The 16,628-nt window shown below is 56.2% G+C and overlaps 1 protein-coding gene across 1 annotated transcript; it reads right to left on the reverse strand.

The window, feature by feature from the left end:
* Positions 1-12: 12 nt before the first annotated feature.
* LOC122382006 (histone deacetylase 6-like) lies at positions 13-15,762 on the reverse strand. Its single transcript, XM_043366845.1, has 15 exons — positions 15,550-15,762; positions 15,168-15,298; positions 14,677-14,860; positions 14,144-14,241; positions 13,621-13,788; positions 13,138-13,327; positions 12,745-12,804; positions 12,316-12,515; positions 11,792-12,003; positions 10,092-10,173; positions 9,486-9,759; positions 8,541-8,736; positions 6,611-7,755; positions 1,945-2,088; positions 13-1,574 (listed from the first exon to the last, which is right to left on the reverse strand). The coding sequence occupies exons 1-15, from the start codon at positions 15,760-15,762 to the stop codon at positions 1,365-1,367; spliced, it is 3,507 nt and encodes a 1,168-aa protein (XP_043222780.1). The 3' UTR covers positions 13-1,364.
* Positions 15,763-16,628: the final 866 nt, after the last annotated feature.

Genomic DNA, 16,628 nt, shown 5'->3' on the forward strand with positions numbered 1-16,628 from the left:
ATAGTAGCCGCATTGAGTACCGGTAATTGTATTTGTCGCCGTCTGGGCTCGGCGGGCCGCGGCAGTCCAGTGTTGGCCCCGGCGGGGTCACGGCTGGCGCCCCTTACACATGCAGCAGGTACAGGCACAGCCCATAGCCAGTGACCTGGCGCCCTTTACTGCACCAAGCCAACAGACGAGAACAGCCGACCGACCCAGAACGGAGAGACGCTCTCGCACAAAACAGCGAGCTGTCAGACAACGTAGCGGCCCGGTTAGGCGGAAAGGTTGAGCACTGAGCAGTGCAGAGCAGCCGCGCACGATCGCAGGACTCAGACCTGCCTCTACACAAATATTAACACTGGGGTCCGGCACACAGCTCACTGGCTCTAGCAGTTAATGCCTGGGTTACACCAACAACGCAGCTTTGAATCACTATAAATAACGCCACTATTCTACATGAAAATACACGCTTTAAAACTAGGCAGTCACAGCGATTGGAAGCAACAAGCGACAGGAAGCCCTCCCTGCAGTAATGAGTTAAATTAAAATCGTTAACAATGTGCTGTTAATTTGTTAGCGATCCAAGCCGAACGAACGTGAATAAAACATATTTTTATCGTTTCTGTCATCATCGTTCGTTTTTTTTTTCAAAAGGACGCTGGCTCCAAGTATGTTTTTCGAACAAGCACGTGTTTTAGCGAGCAAAACGAGCAAAAACTGAACCTGAGAAAAACGAACGTCGACTAATTTTAACATTTGATTTCTTCCCGATAAATTCCATATGGGCGTTTTGGAACCAGATATGAGAACAGCGGTGACGTCATGCTGTCGGACATGTATTTCAATGTAACTTATGACTATCATGGACGGAACCGCTCACTCGATTATAAGCTCGGCAACAGTGAAAAACTAAGTTTCACCCAAATTCGTTGACACTTGTCCCACTGCACGGACATTTGGGTGCCTGCTGCCACCAGTGACGTCATCATAGTATGTTCATTTTTAAGAAACAATTTCCAGCTACTTACCGTGCAAAATTTGAAATCGATTATTTTTTCGGTAAGAAATTCTTGGCCAGACACTGAAGCTGCCAAAACTCACGTGAGAGCTTCGATATTGAACTTTGAGCCAGCGTCCTTTTGAAAAAAACGAACTATATATTCATTTGAACTCGGATTATCTAGTCACGATGAGTATAACTATTTCCGTTGTTTAGCCGAGCATGTGTGTAGCCCAATAAGACCCGATGCACCATCTCGAGGCACTGACGCGGCTGTAGGCTATTCGTTGTCGTCGCGCTATCTCAGGTCCCAGCTGCCCTCCCTGCAGCGCAGAGGAGGGACTCGCCCCTCCCTCCACCCCAGTGCCAGTCCTCCCAGAGGTCACGCGTGGCCGGCGTCGCCTCCGGGCATGTCGACGCCGAACTTGCTGTGGTGCGCCGACCGTTTGGCGGCCGTCAGCCGCTCGTGGTGGATGTAGTTCTCACAGACGTAACACCACACGGTGAGGTCGGCCAGGCTGAGCACCATGCAGTGGCCGGTGACGGCGCCGTGGTCCAGCATGTGGCACGAGCGGTACCGGCCGCAGCACACCTGAAACAGACGGACTCGGTCAGATGGCGGTACCGGCCGCAGCACACCTGAGACACCGGAGGGGAATAAAAGTGCTCGAACACAGCGGTACCGTCCACCGGCAGAAAAGGAGCCAGTGGTGAAGAACATTATTCGGTGGTGAAGAACATTATTCGGTGGTGAAGAACATTATTCTACCGAGTCATCACGGTTCTGATCGTGGACCCGGCGAACAGCTGAGGAACCCTTAATTGCACGCGACCTTGGTGTCGGCATCGAGCTCCACTATACTCATTTAACCTACTGAACCTCCGAACCAAACATCGCCCAGCCAACGGACCCCATACCTCCCTCCCCTGTCTGTCCAGTCCTCCCGGCCCCACTCGGTTACCTGATAGCAGGTCAGGCAGACCCAGTTCTCCTGGCTGTCCCCGCAGTCGGCGCACAGAGCGGAAGCGTTGATACCTCCGACCGGCAGATCGGCTACCGTGCAGAGGTGGGGACAGTCGAGTAGCGGCACCACCGCGTACATATTCTGAGGGAGGGACAGAAGGAGAATGGTCAGACACACACAGCGGCACCACCGCGTACATATTCTGAAGGAGACAGAAGGAGAATGGTCAGACGCACACACAGCGGCACCACCGCGAACATGTTCTGCCGGAGGGACTGATAGTGGGCGGTCAGACATACAGACAAATCGACACTACACTATGTCACAGCGTGTCCAATAGACACCATGCCACAGCCGGAGCAATTGTGCTAAAAACAGCACGGCTGTCCACATTCAAAATACCGCCCAGTCGATACCAGACGCGAACAAACAGAATTACACACGCACATACCCAAGTCCAACCCTACTGCGCCGGACCTGCCCGTCCCGGGGCGTCAGTTAGGAGCTGTAACAAGCATAGCTCCATGGAAAGGCGGCGGTTCGAGTCAACACTGCACGAGTCGCTTCCCGGTCGGTGTGACATTTGGGTCGCTGCGCGGTAAATGGGTCACTGGCCAGGAGGGCAGTGGGACTGGGGAGCCGGCGGCCAGCAGTTGCGTGACGACCATGTCCAAACAGTGAAACGGCAGGGATTCGGACCGCTCCGTAGACGGCTGCTCGACACGCACGGACACACGGACAGTGGAAGGGGCGATACTGAGGGGTGTCTGCCGAGGGTGTCGCCTCTATTTCGACGACAGCGAACAGCCCATTCAACCGCCTGGGAACGCACACCTGTAGCCAACCTATGGAACAAACGTGTCATGAATAGCGTATCAGTATGTTATGCCTCTAAAACTTCACTGTCTCTATACACATGTGCCTATAAAATGTCCAAAACTAAAATCGGTATACCAGGAAAGGGTGTAACAGTGCATATCTATAAGCACAAGCTTGTAACTATGGAATGCACGTTAATGCTCGGCGGCCTAATTCCCACCGTGTAATGGCCGTCCAATGACCAGTCGGTCGTCGTGGTGAGTGGTAAATGCGGCTCGGTCTGCCCTCGATTGACCCGCCCTGCTCATCGGCGACATTGTGCACTAATTGATACGGCCGACAGTACCGGCCACTAATTGATAGGGGAGTAGTTATTGGGTATAAATGAACAGCGGTGATTAGGGATCCGAGGAGCCGGCATCTCCGGGCGGTGCCATTGCCAATACAGCGCCATATACGTGATGACTGGAGAGTGAAGAGGCCGGGCACCCTGCCGGGGAATCGAACAAGGACGACTGATCCACAGGGTGAGATCAGACGAGGGCACTATCCATCAAAACGCCAACCACTTAGTAAAGCCGGAGTGCAGCTGAACGGATACGACTAGTGCATTACCGAAGCCGGAGGCAACAAAGCTCGCCATTTAGACCGATTAACCTTCCTCCATGAGGAGTGAAGACGGACCCAAAAAGCGGGTAAAAAAAACATCTCGACAAACAGACACCTGAGACGACTTCCAACCAGTGGGGCTCTGCTCTGTCATGTTTTGACTCTACTCGTATACAGCTGACCCAGTCCTGTCCGGGTCAGTCTGTCGGAGTCGGGTCGATCCCCTGCGGTTTGGTCCCGTCAGGCCCGGGTCCGGTCCGGGTCTGGCTCGGGTCAGCTCGGGTCCGGGTCGATCCCCGGTCCGGTCCAGTCCGGTCACCGGGCAGCCGTGTCCGACCTGCCACAGTGACCGATGGAGCGGACCGATCGACCGACCGACCGACAGGGGTGGGGGGGGGGGGGCAGGTGACCTCAGCAGCTGACCACCGGCAGTCGGCCGCCGACAGCCGTGCGTGGTGGACAGCGACGGACGGACGGTGGAGGGTCAATGGGGGAGATCGACGGCGATTTGCCAGGAAAAACGGCAGTGGAGGGTGGACGTTATCAAGTGGACGGTGACCACCGACAGAAGGTAACAGTCCCAGCGAAGACGATCGAGCTAAGCACCAGAGACCCGGTAGACGAGTGGGGTGTGTATGAGGTATGACTGAGGGCAGTCGATGTGATAGTGGGTAGCGAAAAATCTGCTTATTGTAACCCATAAGCATCCCCGAAGTCCTGGAGACACTTCACGTCACCAGTGCGTGGAGCCGTCCAACTATCCTCGGCTGCCTAGGATCGACCACCCAGGCCTCTGACAGCCCCACTCATCAATATCCCAGCCTCATCAAGATCGCCCACCGGCCAGCGGGCCGCTGAGCCCCGTGAGCGCGCCCTGGGATGCCGCTGAGCCGGCGGTCGTCCAGTAGCGGCAGCCGTCCCCTCCGGTCCGGCTCGTGTTCGTCGGGCGGCGGCGGCGGTCCGCTGACGTCCTGCACAGTGACGGTGGCGTTCCTGCCGCTGAGCGGTCCGCGCCGGCCGCAGCCGCTGCTGCTCACCCAGGCCGGCCGGGTGGTGTTCTCCGGCACGGTGCGGCCGCGCCAGCACGTCACGTTCGTCTCGCAGCGCCGGCCGCCGGAGCCGTTCTCGCTGACGGCGCGGCTGGGCGATGTGACGGCGGCGCGGCTGAGCGTCTGCTGCGAGCGCCGGCGGCCGGTGGGCGCGCGGCTGGGCGGCGCCGCCAGCCCGCTGGTGGTGCTGGAGGTCAGCGGCGGCGCCGGGCCCTGCGGCCGCTGCCTGGCCGCCACCGACCGCCGCATCCAGCGCCACCGCAAACAGGTCCGGAAACTCGACAGGAGGCTCAAACGTATCTTCCTGGCGACTCGGGTGAAGGTTCTGGCGGCGGGTGCGGGCGGCGCGGAGCCGGCCGGGGCAGACGCCGCGGCCGAGGCCGGCAGTGACAGCACGGAGCCCACGGCGGCCACCGCCACCACCTCCGGACACGCCGGCGACTCGGAGCAGTCCCCGCCGGCCAGTCCGACTCCGGCCGACTCTGACTCCGACTCCCAGTCCTCCGACGCCGAGTCGGAGGTCGGCGAGGAGTCCAGTGACACGGACGAGTCGATACAGACCGAGTCGCAGTCGGAGTCGGAGTCAGAGTCAGTGCGGGAGGTATTACCTGCCTGACGGGCTCCTTCCAGCGGCGGGCTGCCGTCTCACCAGGTGAACATACTCGGGGATCGGATCAGAGACGACCCCTGGGACCGAGAGTGCCGCCACCAGCTCCACGAGGAACCTACCTCAGAGTTCTGAGCGCACATAACGTACGGTAATCTTCTTATCCTAGAAGTGCTCGATGCTCAGTCATACATCCGTGGATAAACCTTCAGATGATGACCCTATGGTGTGCTTTATTAGTGTGTATAAATGCGGTTTATTGACGAGTCAGAATGGCTATTGCTTGTTGACGCCGGATTGTTGTGTAAGTACATTGTTTGTTGGAAGAACGTGGTCCGGCTCAGGTTAATTACTTTATCGATCGTTAAGCCTCATGTTGAGGATACACAATAACAATGACATGGTTACCTATTGGTTGGTTAAGTTACTGCATGGATTATGTAAAACTGCTGCCATTAACCCACAACACGTCAGGAGAGAATGATGCATAACACGATAGTTATGCAGCAAAACTTAAATAAGCGCGCTGGTTGCTGCTTGATGAAACTTGCCCACCAAAGAACGATGGAGAAGAGCACTAAACAATAATACCGCTAAATACCTGCCCCCATCGAAAGAAAAGGCAGTTACACCGCATCGATTCACCCAGAGAAGCACGGTAATAGTCTATACACCCGTTTACCTACTCGATTGGATACGTTACAACCATTTATATGTCTGTCTGATATAAGGCATGTGATTTCATCTGGCACCGATAAAAACAAGGGTACAAATGAACTATCGGAGGCAAGCAATGTCCAACCGATGAGCAGCTGGCCCAGTAAAAAATCAATTCACGTTCGGTGCCAATTCGCAGTCTGATTGATCTCATCGACCTGTGACCATACCTGTCAGAATCGAAGAGAGAATCACGCAATGCGAGACCGCAGAACAGGGCAGGAAGGACGGGACGAGGCAGCGACGGGCGACAGTCTTCATCAACGGTATTTCTCAAATGTCGAGAGCTTAAGAGCTAGGTACATACTTCAGACAGCAGAGAAATTGAAATGTTTTCGAAAATCAAAATTAATTTAGGATTTTATCGATTAAAGCAAAATAATTCACAATGCAATAGCAACCAGGATAGGACAGATGCATTCCAAAGTTGGCCACCTAAATATTGAAAATGAGGATAATATGATTCACTGGTCTAATGTGACAAATTTTTACAATGAAGACGAAAACGGTATATGTTAACCAAGCTGACGTCAGCTGGCAACAGAGCTAAAGATTGGAAGCTCCCAATATAAAATAGGGACCTACTGGTAAAAACGAGCAACACCAATAAGCGCTTCTTCCACTGAAAGATTTTAGTTGTCGGAGCTCCCCGTCGAAATCGAAAGCCCAGGTAACACATGCAGCGCGAAAAGCTACACGACATCAAAAATACAAACTGGGCTAATGAGACTTCCTGGATAACCATGGGCACGATGACAACTATTTACAGATAAACGCAGCGACATATTTCACCATATCAAGTATCGAACATACCACTATATCCCCCCCCCCTCCACTGAGACAGCCCCCCGGCTCCACTGACCTGATTGGAGATCTCCTCGAGCACCAGAAACTGCTGCAGAGCGGCGTCTCCGGCAGCGAGCGCGGCCGCCACGGCTCCCTGCTCCGACAGACCGGAGGCCTCAGCCGCCCGCTCGGCCCAGGCCGACTTCACGGTGGCCGGCGGCGCGGCCGCCTTTTCCGTCTGTCCTTCCGCTGGTGTAGCGTCCTTTCCGGGCTGACCCTTCTCTGGCGGGGTAGCCTTCTCGCCCTCACCAGCGGGCGCAGTTACCGGCTTGGCATCCCTCTCGGGAGATCCCTCCACGACCAGGTCGCCGGCGGCCGCCGCTCCTGTGCCCTGGTCTTCTGCCAGCGTCAAACGGTCCACCAGACGCTCCAGCGGCTCCGCCTCCGGCTGCGGTTCAGGCTGTAGTTCCGGCTCCGGCTCCATCTTTGGCTCCGGCTCCGGGTGTGGCTTTGTCTCCGGCTCCGGTTGCCAGGCTGTCCGCGGCAGCACCGGCGGCCCCTCCTTCTCCACCTCCTCCGGAGCGGCAGTGGTCGACTCGGCAGTGACAGCGGCGTCTCCCCGCTGTTCCATGACGCGCCGCACCACGTCCAGCGGCTCCTTGGCCAGTCGGTGGGGCTCGGCCACGGCCGGCCAGAACGGCCGCTGACTGTGCGCCACCGAGCACAGCGTGCGCGCCGCGCTATCGTTCACGGCCGGCATCGGCGGCAACTGCACGGCCGGGTCACCCAGCAGCGCGCGCGCACACATGGCCATGCTGTACGAGATGCTGGTCAGGTTGTAGCCGCCCTCGAGCGCCACCACCACGCGCCCGCCGGCCAGCGCGGTCAGGTGGTGGGTCAGGTGGCCGTACACCTCCGGAGGGACCAGGTAGCCGCCCAGAGGGTCGCCGCGCGCCGCATCAAACCCAGCCGAGACGAGCACCAGCTCGGGGCTGAACTGGTAGCCCACGGGGAGCACGACGGCCAGCAGAGCGGCCAGGTACTCGGCGGCGCCCATGCGCGCCCGGTTCCAGGGCACGTTGACGTTGAACCCGGCGCCGGGCCCGCTCCCCACCCGGTCGTGGTCGCCGTCGTCCGACATTGGGAAGAAGAAGCCGAAGTCGTGCCGGTGTAGAGACATGTACAGCACGTCGCTGTCCTCGTAGAACATGTGCTGGATGCCTGCCGACACGGGAAGGAAACAATTACGATCCGTGATCGTTAAAATTACTCCTGTAAGACTCAGACAGACTGAAGATGTGTAAGCTGTTAGCACGGAGGTGTTATGCGAGACCTGATTGCCTTCATGCGGAAAGAAACAAAGAGACCAGCATGAAACCAAACACGCCATTTTGATGAAAAATTAATGACTTATTCTGCAGAGCACAAAGTAGTTTGGGGCGTGTCTTCGCCGTTCTACGGGCCAACTCTTATAGATCAGCCAGCATACTCTCAGAATCCAGCAAATTTTCCAAGACTATTAAGAAGGTGATAATCCATAAAATAATCTAACTCTCGGGTGACTCGCGTGACCCATCCGTCGACTGTTCCCGAAATGTGCCACACCCATCGACCGGTCTGCAAAAGTTCCGCGCAGACGGGATCGAACTGATAACAGCCCGATTATGTAAGATGCGGCAGTCCCTGAAATAAATAATACCCTACACAATTCATGGATGATGCACTCCAACATACTTATTACTCCGCCAGCCGCTCCCCTACTATGAAATCCTTCGCCGTTTTCAGCCCACCTTAGAATAACACACTATCGGCTCGCTGATTTTGACCAGCATCTTTTTCAGCAATCAGCTTTAACGCCGATAAAACGGCCTGCCTACACCAAAGCTATTCTTTGCCGCATCTTTTTTTCCTCGCTGCTTCCAATCAACACTACTTTCGTCCAAGCTAACTAACCGTTTTTGTATGTAGTGACAATTTCTGGTTTCCCCACTGTTTCCGATTCTCACCGTTTCCGTGGTGAACGTCCCAGTCGAGTATCATCACGCGGCGCAGGCCGTGCGCGCTGACGGCGTGCCGCGCCGCCACCGCCACGTTATTGAACAGGCAGAAACCGTGCGGGGTGTCTGGCTCGGCGTGGTGGCCCGGCGGCCGAACCACGCACAGACCCGAGCCGCTCTCACCAGAGAGCACACTGTCCACCGCCTGAAACAGGGATACAACAGTGACACCACGCACAGACCCGAGCCGCTCTCACCAGAGAGCACACTGTCCACCGCCTGAAACGGAGACACAGAGATACATACTGTGAGACCAGGGACCATGACGCACAGACCCGAGCCGCTCTCACCAGAGAGCACACTGTCCACCGCCTGAAACAGGGATACAACAGTGAGACCACGCACAGACCCGAGCCGCTCTCACCAGAGAGCACACTGTCCACCGCCTGAAACGGAGACACAGAGATACATACTGTGAGACCAGGGACCATGACGCACAGACCCGAGCCGCTCTCACCAGAGAGCACACTGTCCACCGCCTGAAACAGGGATACAACAGTGAGACACGCACAGACCCGAGCCGCTCTCACCGGAGAGGACGCTGTCCACCGCCTGAACCAGGCGGATACAGGGGGAAGGGGGCCACAGTGAGACCACGCACAGACCGCAACAGCTCTCAGCGGAGAGAACGCTGTCCACCGCCTGAAACAGGGATACAGGGGGTCACAGTGAGACTTCTGAGCTAAGTTCCTACACAAATTTACATGACATTACAACCGTCACGACTGTCACAGGATTACAACCACCACCGCGCTGGAGGCTCTAAGCCAAGGTGCTAGATCTGGGAGAGGGAGAGACGTGTCACTTCCGGCCGCCGCAGGTCGCGCCCACAGCTCATCGTAATTGTTTGCTCACCCCACCCGGTCCCAACGATCACCTCTCTCGCCCGCTCACCTCCACGACACAGCCGGCCGCCAGCAGTGCGCAGTCGTAGCTCTCCGGGCAGAGGAACACGGAGTTGAACCGGTCGGCCAGACGGTCCAGCTCCGACTGGGACAGCTGCTCAGTGTCGGACAGCGCGGCCACGTGCGCCGGCTCGTGCGGGGGCACCAGCTGCTCGGGGGAGACACGCAGCTGGCCGGGGGTTCGCAGACAGCGGTCCGACAGACCCCAGGCGCTCAGCCGGGTCAGGATCGACTGCAGACGCTCCGGCCGCTCCGGGTGGTCACTGCATGCGGGGGAGGGGGAGGGACGGTCAGCGGGGGATCACATGTCACTCACTGGCCGTTGGTCAGCGGACGGTCAAAGGACAGGTACGCTGTAAAGAATAAAAGGGTATAAGGCAAGGAAAAATGTAAATAAAATACATGTTTGTTTGCTTCTTTATGGGCTTTAATTAGGGACATTGAATAAACACGTCATTCATTAACTAACAAACATGTCGTTAATGTGTACTTATGTCGAATTTAACAGTTGAGCCATTGACCGTCGGCAACGATTGTACCGCGCTAATCGGGCTTTTATCTTCGCTCCAGATTAGCGAGCTGGCGTGCCACTCACGGATCGTCGACGTTGCGGTGTCTCATCATGTCCTCGTTGGTGGCCAGACAGACGCGGTGGGCCGGCGCCAACGGTCGAGACACTGAAACACAACCAAATGACACACTGCGTGACGATGGACTACGTTCGCGGCGGAGGGGTGGGGTGGGTGGTGTCATAACTTCAATCACGTTCATTACAAACTTGAGCGATAATTCGTCCAGAAATTATCGGTTTGTTTACTACCCTCTCTAGCAAGGACGACAGGGAACGACGCTTTTGCGATATAATTCTTAGAGTCCTTTTCGACGAAACCTAAAAAGATTTATCAATATACGACAGGCTCCCTGAATAAAAGAAACATTTGTTTTAGTGGACTCTTAAATCCGTCTTCATTAAAAACGCGTTCGTTACCTATGTTTTCAGGATCACTGTGCTGCAGCAACTAAAAAAAAACTAAAACGAGCAAACGTGCAAGCAAATTTAGCACCCATACAACATATCACAGCTTTGTTTAATTCGCCCGGCCTTTCCAATCCAATCACTAGCAATCAATCAATCGCCATTCGCCAGCATTGTTTGTGACGCAAGTGCGGACGGAGCGAGCAGCGAGCGCTGTGTGGTGGCGATGGGGAGGCGCCGCGCGCGCACGGCGGGCAGCTGACGCTCCGCACACGGCCCGCCGGCCACTAGCCGCCCATAACTCCGCCCACCGCTCCACTGACGTCACGGCGCCGCTCAGCTATCGGCCAGGCGCGTTATGTGCAGCTACTGCGGTCGGAGAAAGGGAGACACGGCCGGTGGCACTTGCTTCCAACTTTCCGCCAACTCTGCGACTTGCTGCGACACCGGGGTGGCACCGTAGCAGTGGGCTGGATGGGCGGCGGCAGATCGCGCTGGTGTTTGTTGCGTTATGAGGAGACCCGACCACACTTATGTAGTTTTAGAATCAGGACGTGGTGGAAGGACCATTGAGCATGAGTGTGTGGATAAAATGAGCTTGTAAAAACGAAAATACAAATTTCAAATTCGTGTTTTCAAAATTCCCCCGGCTCACCAGGCCCCTGGGGGACCAACGACAACCTGGGGGAGGGTCGGATCCGACCCTTTGTTATCTCGAGAACCAATGGTCCTATAGAGACCCGCGAGGCGGCGTTTGAAAGCTCTCCACGAGATCTTCCCAAAGCATTCTCAAGATTTCAGGATTGATATCATCTTTCGGGTCAATATCAGGTCAAAGGTCGAATTGGGGTATTCGCACCGTATGGCTTGAATGGTGGAATAAGTAAGTTTCTGCCCGAAACTAGGCCAAAGTGACCTTAAATACTTTGTTAAGGTGCCCTGTTAGCATAAGTGTCATACGAAGGGTCAAGGTCAAGGTCAGGTCATGAAAGGTCACTTTGAGACAACTCATCGACGAGAGTTGTTATGCTTCTGAGTTTAGGGACAGATTTTCGCGCTTATTTTGATGGTAGTCGTTATTCGGCATCCTGACCTTAGTTGCAGAAGCATAAATCAAGCTCAAGGTCACCTCAGGTGAGATCAGGTCACGAAAGGTCACCTTATGCTACGTGGGTATACGACATAATAAGACGTGGTAGTTATTTTTTTCACGCCGGTTCCGACGGCATGACCTCTTTAATATACGACTTTATGACTGACATGACTCCCAACCTCTCACGATAATACATTCCACCCCCCGCTCCCCGCCCGGCACTCACCGAGCAGCAGTCTGTTGAGTCGCTCCAGGGCGTCCGGCGGCGGCGCGGGGTTGGGCCCCACCTGGCGGGGCGGCCGCGCCGGCGGCGGCCAGTGGCAGTCGGGCGCTGACACGGCCCACTCGTCAGCAGAGGCCGAGAAGGTGCCGTGCCGGCCCAGGAACGGCGACGTGGCCCGGTGGGCGCACATCACGTGCCGGATGGCGGTTGACACGCTGACGGAGGGGTAAAGGGGGCGGAGGGAGTGGTCAGGATAGTCTATATACGGGTCGCTGTGGGTCAGTTATGCGTGGGTTACTTACTCTAACTGGCCGTCCACAGGGTCGGTAAAGGGCGGTCCACCAGTCACTAAAACAATTCAACAGTTCAACAGCCACTGCAACCAGCCATAAAAATCGCCCTCGGCCAACACAGAAGTGTGATTAGTGTTCACAAACGTTGGCCCAGCGGAATCTGCATTCAGAATCTCGTCACCTCTCGCACCCCTCCCTGTCACACACATGCCCTCTCTGTCTCCCGTCTCCTACCTCTCTGACGGCGGCGGCAGGCTGGCCGGCAGCGGCGGCGGCGGCTCCCCGAGCAGGGCGGCCAGTGTGTGGGCGGCGGCGGCGGCCAGCGCCGGCCGGCAGTAGCCGCCCTCCAGAACGGCCACCAGCCGGCCGGACGAGAGCGCCAGCAGCGCGTGCGTCAGGTGCGCGAAACACGCCGGCGTCACCGCCATGCAGCCCTGCCGGCGGACGGCGGGACGGCAGTCAGACACTCAAAACGGTTGGGACAGACTAGACGGAGGGTGGCTATAAAAAAAAAAACAGAAAGAGCATGCACAGGTCGAACTGAGATATCGATGCCTAGCGGGAAGACACACGCCACAAATGATGTAAGATCAAATCACGTTGCAAACCACGCTGAAACGTAGGCAGATATCATTTTAGAAGGCTTACCAAAGAGACTCTCACCTTAGGATCACCGAGTGCCATGTCGAATCCAGCCGACACGATCACCAGGTCCGGCGCGAACTGAAACACAGAAACGCCGTCAAAACAACGTGGACGGACAAAATAACACAATGAAATGTGATCTATTCTACATTACCCATCTATCAATCATTCCCGGTCCGACCTGAGTCTACCTCGATCTCGTTCTCCCCCTTCCGACTTGATAGGCTGCCGGCAGCAGGAGGAGCCGGTGTCACACGTACCCTCCACCCCCTCCCTCTAGGTCCCAGTCTGACCTGGGTCTATCGTCACTCGCTCTCCCCATTCTGGCCTGATAGGCGGCCGGCAGCAGCAACCGGTGCCAACTGCCACACGTACCCTACCCCCGAGTCTTATCTAGTACCCCATTCTAACCTGATAGGCGGCCGGCAGCAGGAGCCGGTGCCACACGGCTAGCAGGTCCGAGTCGGTGGCACTCCCGTCCAGCGGCACGTTCCAGTTGAGTCCGGCGCCGGCGCCGGCCCCGCTCCGCTCCCAGTGGCCGGTGAAGCCGCCCGGCCAGTACGCGCCGCCGTCGTACCGGTGCACCGAGAAATACAGCACACTGGCGGAGTACAAAACGGGCTATGTACAGTGTACACAGACTAGAGAGCACCAGGGAACACATTATGGGCAAAACATGGCCGCAGACGAGGACATCAGGAATAATACGCCGGGAAACGCACATCGACAGATGGAAGCATAAGCCAATTCGTCCATTGTCCATAGGCACAGACTTCTCCCAAAAGCTGGAAGCCAAATATATTTCACACCCCGCCCCCTTCAACTTTCCCCGAACGTAACCGCCCAGCCTCCCTCTCTACGATCTCCAGAGGTAGGGCCTCGCCCGCTACTGACCTCTGGTCAAAGTAGAACATCTCCTGCGTGCCCTGGCCGTGGTGCACGTCCCAGTCGACTATCAGCACCCGTTTGCCGCGGTTAGCCGCGTGACGCGCCGCCAGTGCCACGTTGTTGAAGAAGCAGTACCCGCTGAATTCGTCCGGCTCGGCGTGGTGGCCCGGCGGTCTGAGGTACAGAGGTCAGGTCACAGGTCACAGGTCAGGTCAGAAGCGGTACCCGCTGAACTCGTCCGGCTCGGCGTGGTGACCCGGCGGCCTGAGTGAGGTCAGAGGTCGGAGTCCGGACATAGGTAGGTTAAAGGTAAGTTCATAGCGAGGTCAGCAACTGCTGTGCATCACACAGTTCCCAGTACACGTTCACAAGAGGCTCATCGATACCCGCTCACTCTCCGTGCAAGGGGCACGTCCTTCCGCAAAGATTGTACTACGACCGCCCTGACGGCAGTGACTGCCTTTTGAACAAGATAATGAGCACTTTCGACGGAGCACATACTGACACCGTCCGCGAGGCCGACTCTCACCTGACGATGGCGAACCCGTTCTGCAGTTTTCCGTCCAGCACCTGATCGGTCAGCTCCAGGGCAGAGCCAGCCGCCAGCGAGGCGCACTGGAACGTCGCCTGGAAAGGATACCGCAGAGGGACACGGTCACTGGCGAGATACTGGAATGCTTATTGCTTATGAGTTACTGGAGCTTCCATAGAACGGCGTCTAGGACAAAATAATAAACAACAATTGGTACAACGCAACTTCGAGGGACGTCGTCCCACATAGACTACCTATTTGGACAATAAGATTAAAGGTAGCTTCAGTTCCTTCATTGACAAGAGGCGGGCGGGCGGACCGTGCGTTCCAGAGCCGCCAAATGAACGGGCAGAGCCGCCAATGAACGGGCATACCGTGCGCCTGCACTGACCGGGTGGAGGTACACAGAGCCGCGCTCATCCCCCTCTGACTGGGCGGACCAAACCTCGTGCACTGACCGGGTGGAGACTGGAGGGAGACCGGGTCGTGTTAACCGCCTCTCCCCCCCACCCCTCCCCACCCCCACTGACCGGGTGGAGGTACACTGAGTCGTGTTTGTCGGCCTCCTGGCGCAGCTGCTCTGGTTCTCCCCGCTCGCAGAGCTGGCGCAGCCTCTGGATGTGCTCCGGGCTGTGACAGAGCTGCAGTTCCTCCTCGGTGGCGTGCCGGGCCGGCACGCGCTGGCAGCGGTCCACCAGACCGAGCTGAGAGCACCTGGACACGGAACAAGTACACTGGTTACACCCACTCCAGCAGGACCAGTTGGGACTGCAAGGAGCACCTGAGGTATGGACTTTGGTTACTTATACCTCGCGGGAAGAAAACGTCAGGTCCGGCACAACGCAGTCTGCAGAACGAGTATCGAGTCTGACTTTAGAAATCCACCTATTACAAATATTCGAACTTAATTCCTGAAAGCCATATTAAAAAACAAAAGCATAATGACCACAAACACCATGTGAGCTCAGCACTCAGCAGGCCACAGAACAGATCAGATACTCCCCACGACTGCAATCCTCACTTGTCGAAGATGACCTGCAGCCTGTCAGGTCCCTCTGGGAAGTCGTCGTCCCAGAGGCAGCGGTGTTCGAGCATCCGCTCATCATACACCAGACCGGTGGCGCCGCGGCGCACCTCGGCCGCCGCGTCACACTGAACGCACGAGAACGGTTAATGGCAGCGGGGTACGCCAGTGGGGCACGGGACGGCACAGCAGGTATTTGCGGAACGATACAGCGGGTAATTCAGGCTGGACGGGATGATACAGAGGGGATACAGAGGGTGATGCTAGCTGTGCTGAATGATACTGCTGGCACAACGTTACGCGTAAATGAAGTCGATAACGTTAAAGTTTATCACGTGCGAGTCCCAAACCCGGCAGGTCGCAGGACAGCGCCACTCACCGGTGCCAGAGGGTCGAACACGGCAGCCTTAGGACTGGCACCTGCAGATGCCGCCGCCGCCGCCGCCGCCGCCGCCGCCTTCTTCTGTTTGCGCAGCTGCTGCACATTGATGCGCGGCTGAGCGGTCGCCGTCGGCGTCAGGCGCGGACTGCGGCGGGGCCGCGACTCCGCGCCGCCGCCGGACGGGGTCCGCCCCCCTCCGCGGGATGTCATGGTGGTGCACCTGAATAAATAAAAATGCACACATGTGACCTGATTAAACCAAGTGATTAAACTGATAAGGCACCTGAAGTCCCTTATCAGGACAGATACTAGATGGTGATTGGTGTAACTTGCTCTTGAACAGTGCAAGTCAAAGTCAGTTGGGGAAACTGTGAGGCGCCAAACTAACCCCGCGTTCGATGTCTCCCTGACGACGAAGATTCTATGCCGTCCGGGCCCAAAATGCCGTTTGATGTCGCACGGACGGCAAAGATTCCACGTGACGTCACGTAGAATCTTTGCCGTCCGCGCAGAATCTTTTGAGCGGACTACGGTGGGCAGAGAGGCAATGATGGCGCGTATTTCAGAAGCGGCGCAGCAGCTGTTTGCAAAAGTTGTTGACATTTGTGCGCAGTCTCTATGGAAACGTAAACTTGGGCCTTTTCGAAACTGACGCACATTTGAGTAAGTGGCGCACAAAATGGCCGGTCTCGTCGTCCGACTGTGTGCTTCATCGAACGCAAAATAGAATATTCTGCGTAGAATGTTCTTCGTCCGAGGAGACATCGAACGCGGCCTAAAATTGGATCAGCCAATCAATGGTTGGAGTGGGCGGGGCGAATAAGGCGATGACAATATATGATCATAAAATCAGAAAACTTCATCTTTTCCATGCATCCTAGCATTCAAATAAAAAATAAGGCATAATAATGTTTTTTAACCACACAAGGCCTACACTCACTCAGTGCACAATTAACTGGCGGCTCTAAATCGCACTCGCAGAGTTACAATACAAGGTCAAACAGTGATTGGCAAATATGGCGGATTGAAGAAGTGCAAAAAAATGACAGCAGCACCATTGTTTTAAAATGTCATTA

The sequence above is a fragment of the Amphibalanus amphitrite genome, unplaced genomic scaffold (genome assembly GCF_019059575.1).
Source record: "Amphibalanus amphitrite isolate SeventyFive unplaced genomic scaffold, NRLGWU_Aamphi_draft 000132F_arrow, whole genome shotgun sequence".
Classification (NCBI taxonomy): Eukaryota; Metazoa; Arthropoda; class Thecostraca; order Balanomorpha; family Balanidae; genus Amphibalanus; species Amphibalanus amphitrite.

What these genes read in the sequence shown, in the direction of transcription:
- LOC122382006 (XM_043366845.1), bottom strand. Translation starts at nt 15,762, where the DNA reads ATGACATCCCGCGGAGGGGGGCGGACCCCGTCCGGCGGCGGCGCGGAG. An exon ending in AACGGGTTCGCCATCGTCAG is followed by an intron (nt 13,789 to 14,143) that starts GTGAGAGTCGGC and finishes TCTGTACCTCAG; the next exon opens with ACCGCCGGGCCACCACGCCG. An exon ending in CGGCCGGCTGTGTCGTGGAG is followed by an intron (nt 8,737 to 9,485) that starts GTGAGCGGGCGA and finishes TCCCTGTTTCAG; the next exon opens with GCGGTGGACAGTGTGCTCTC.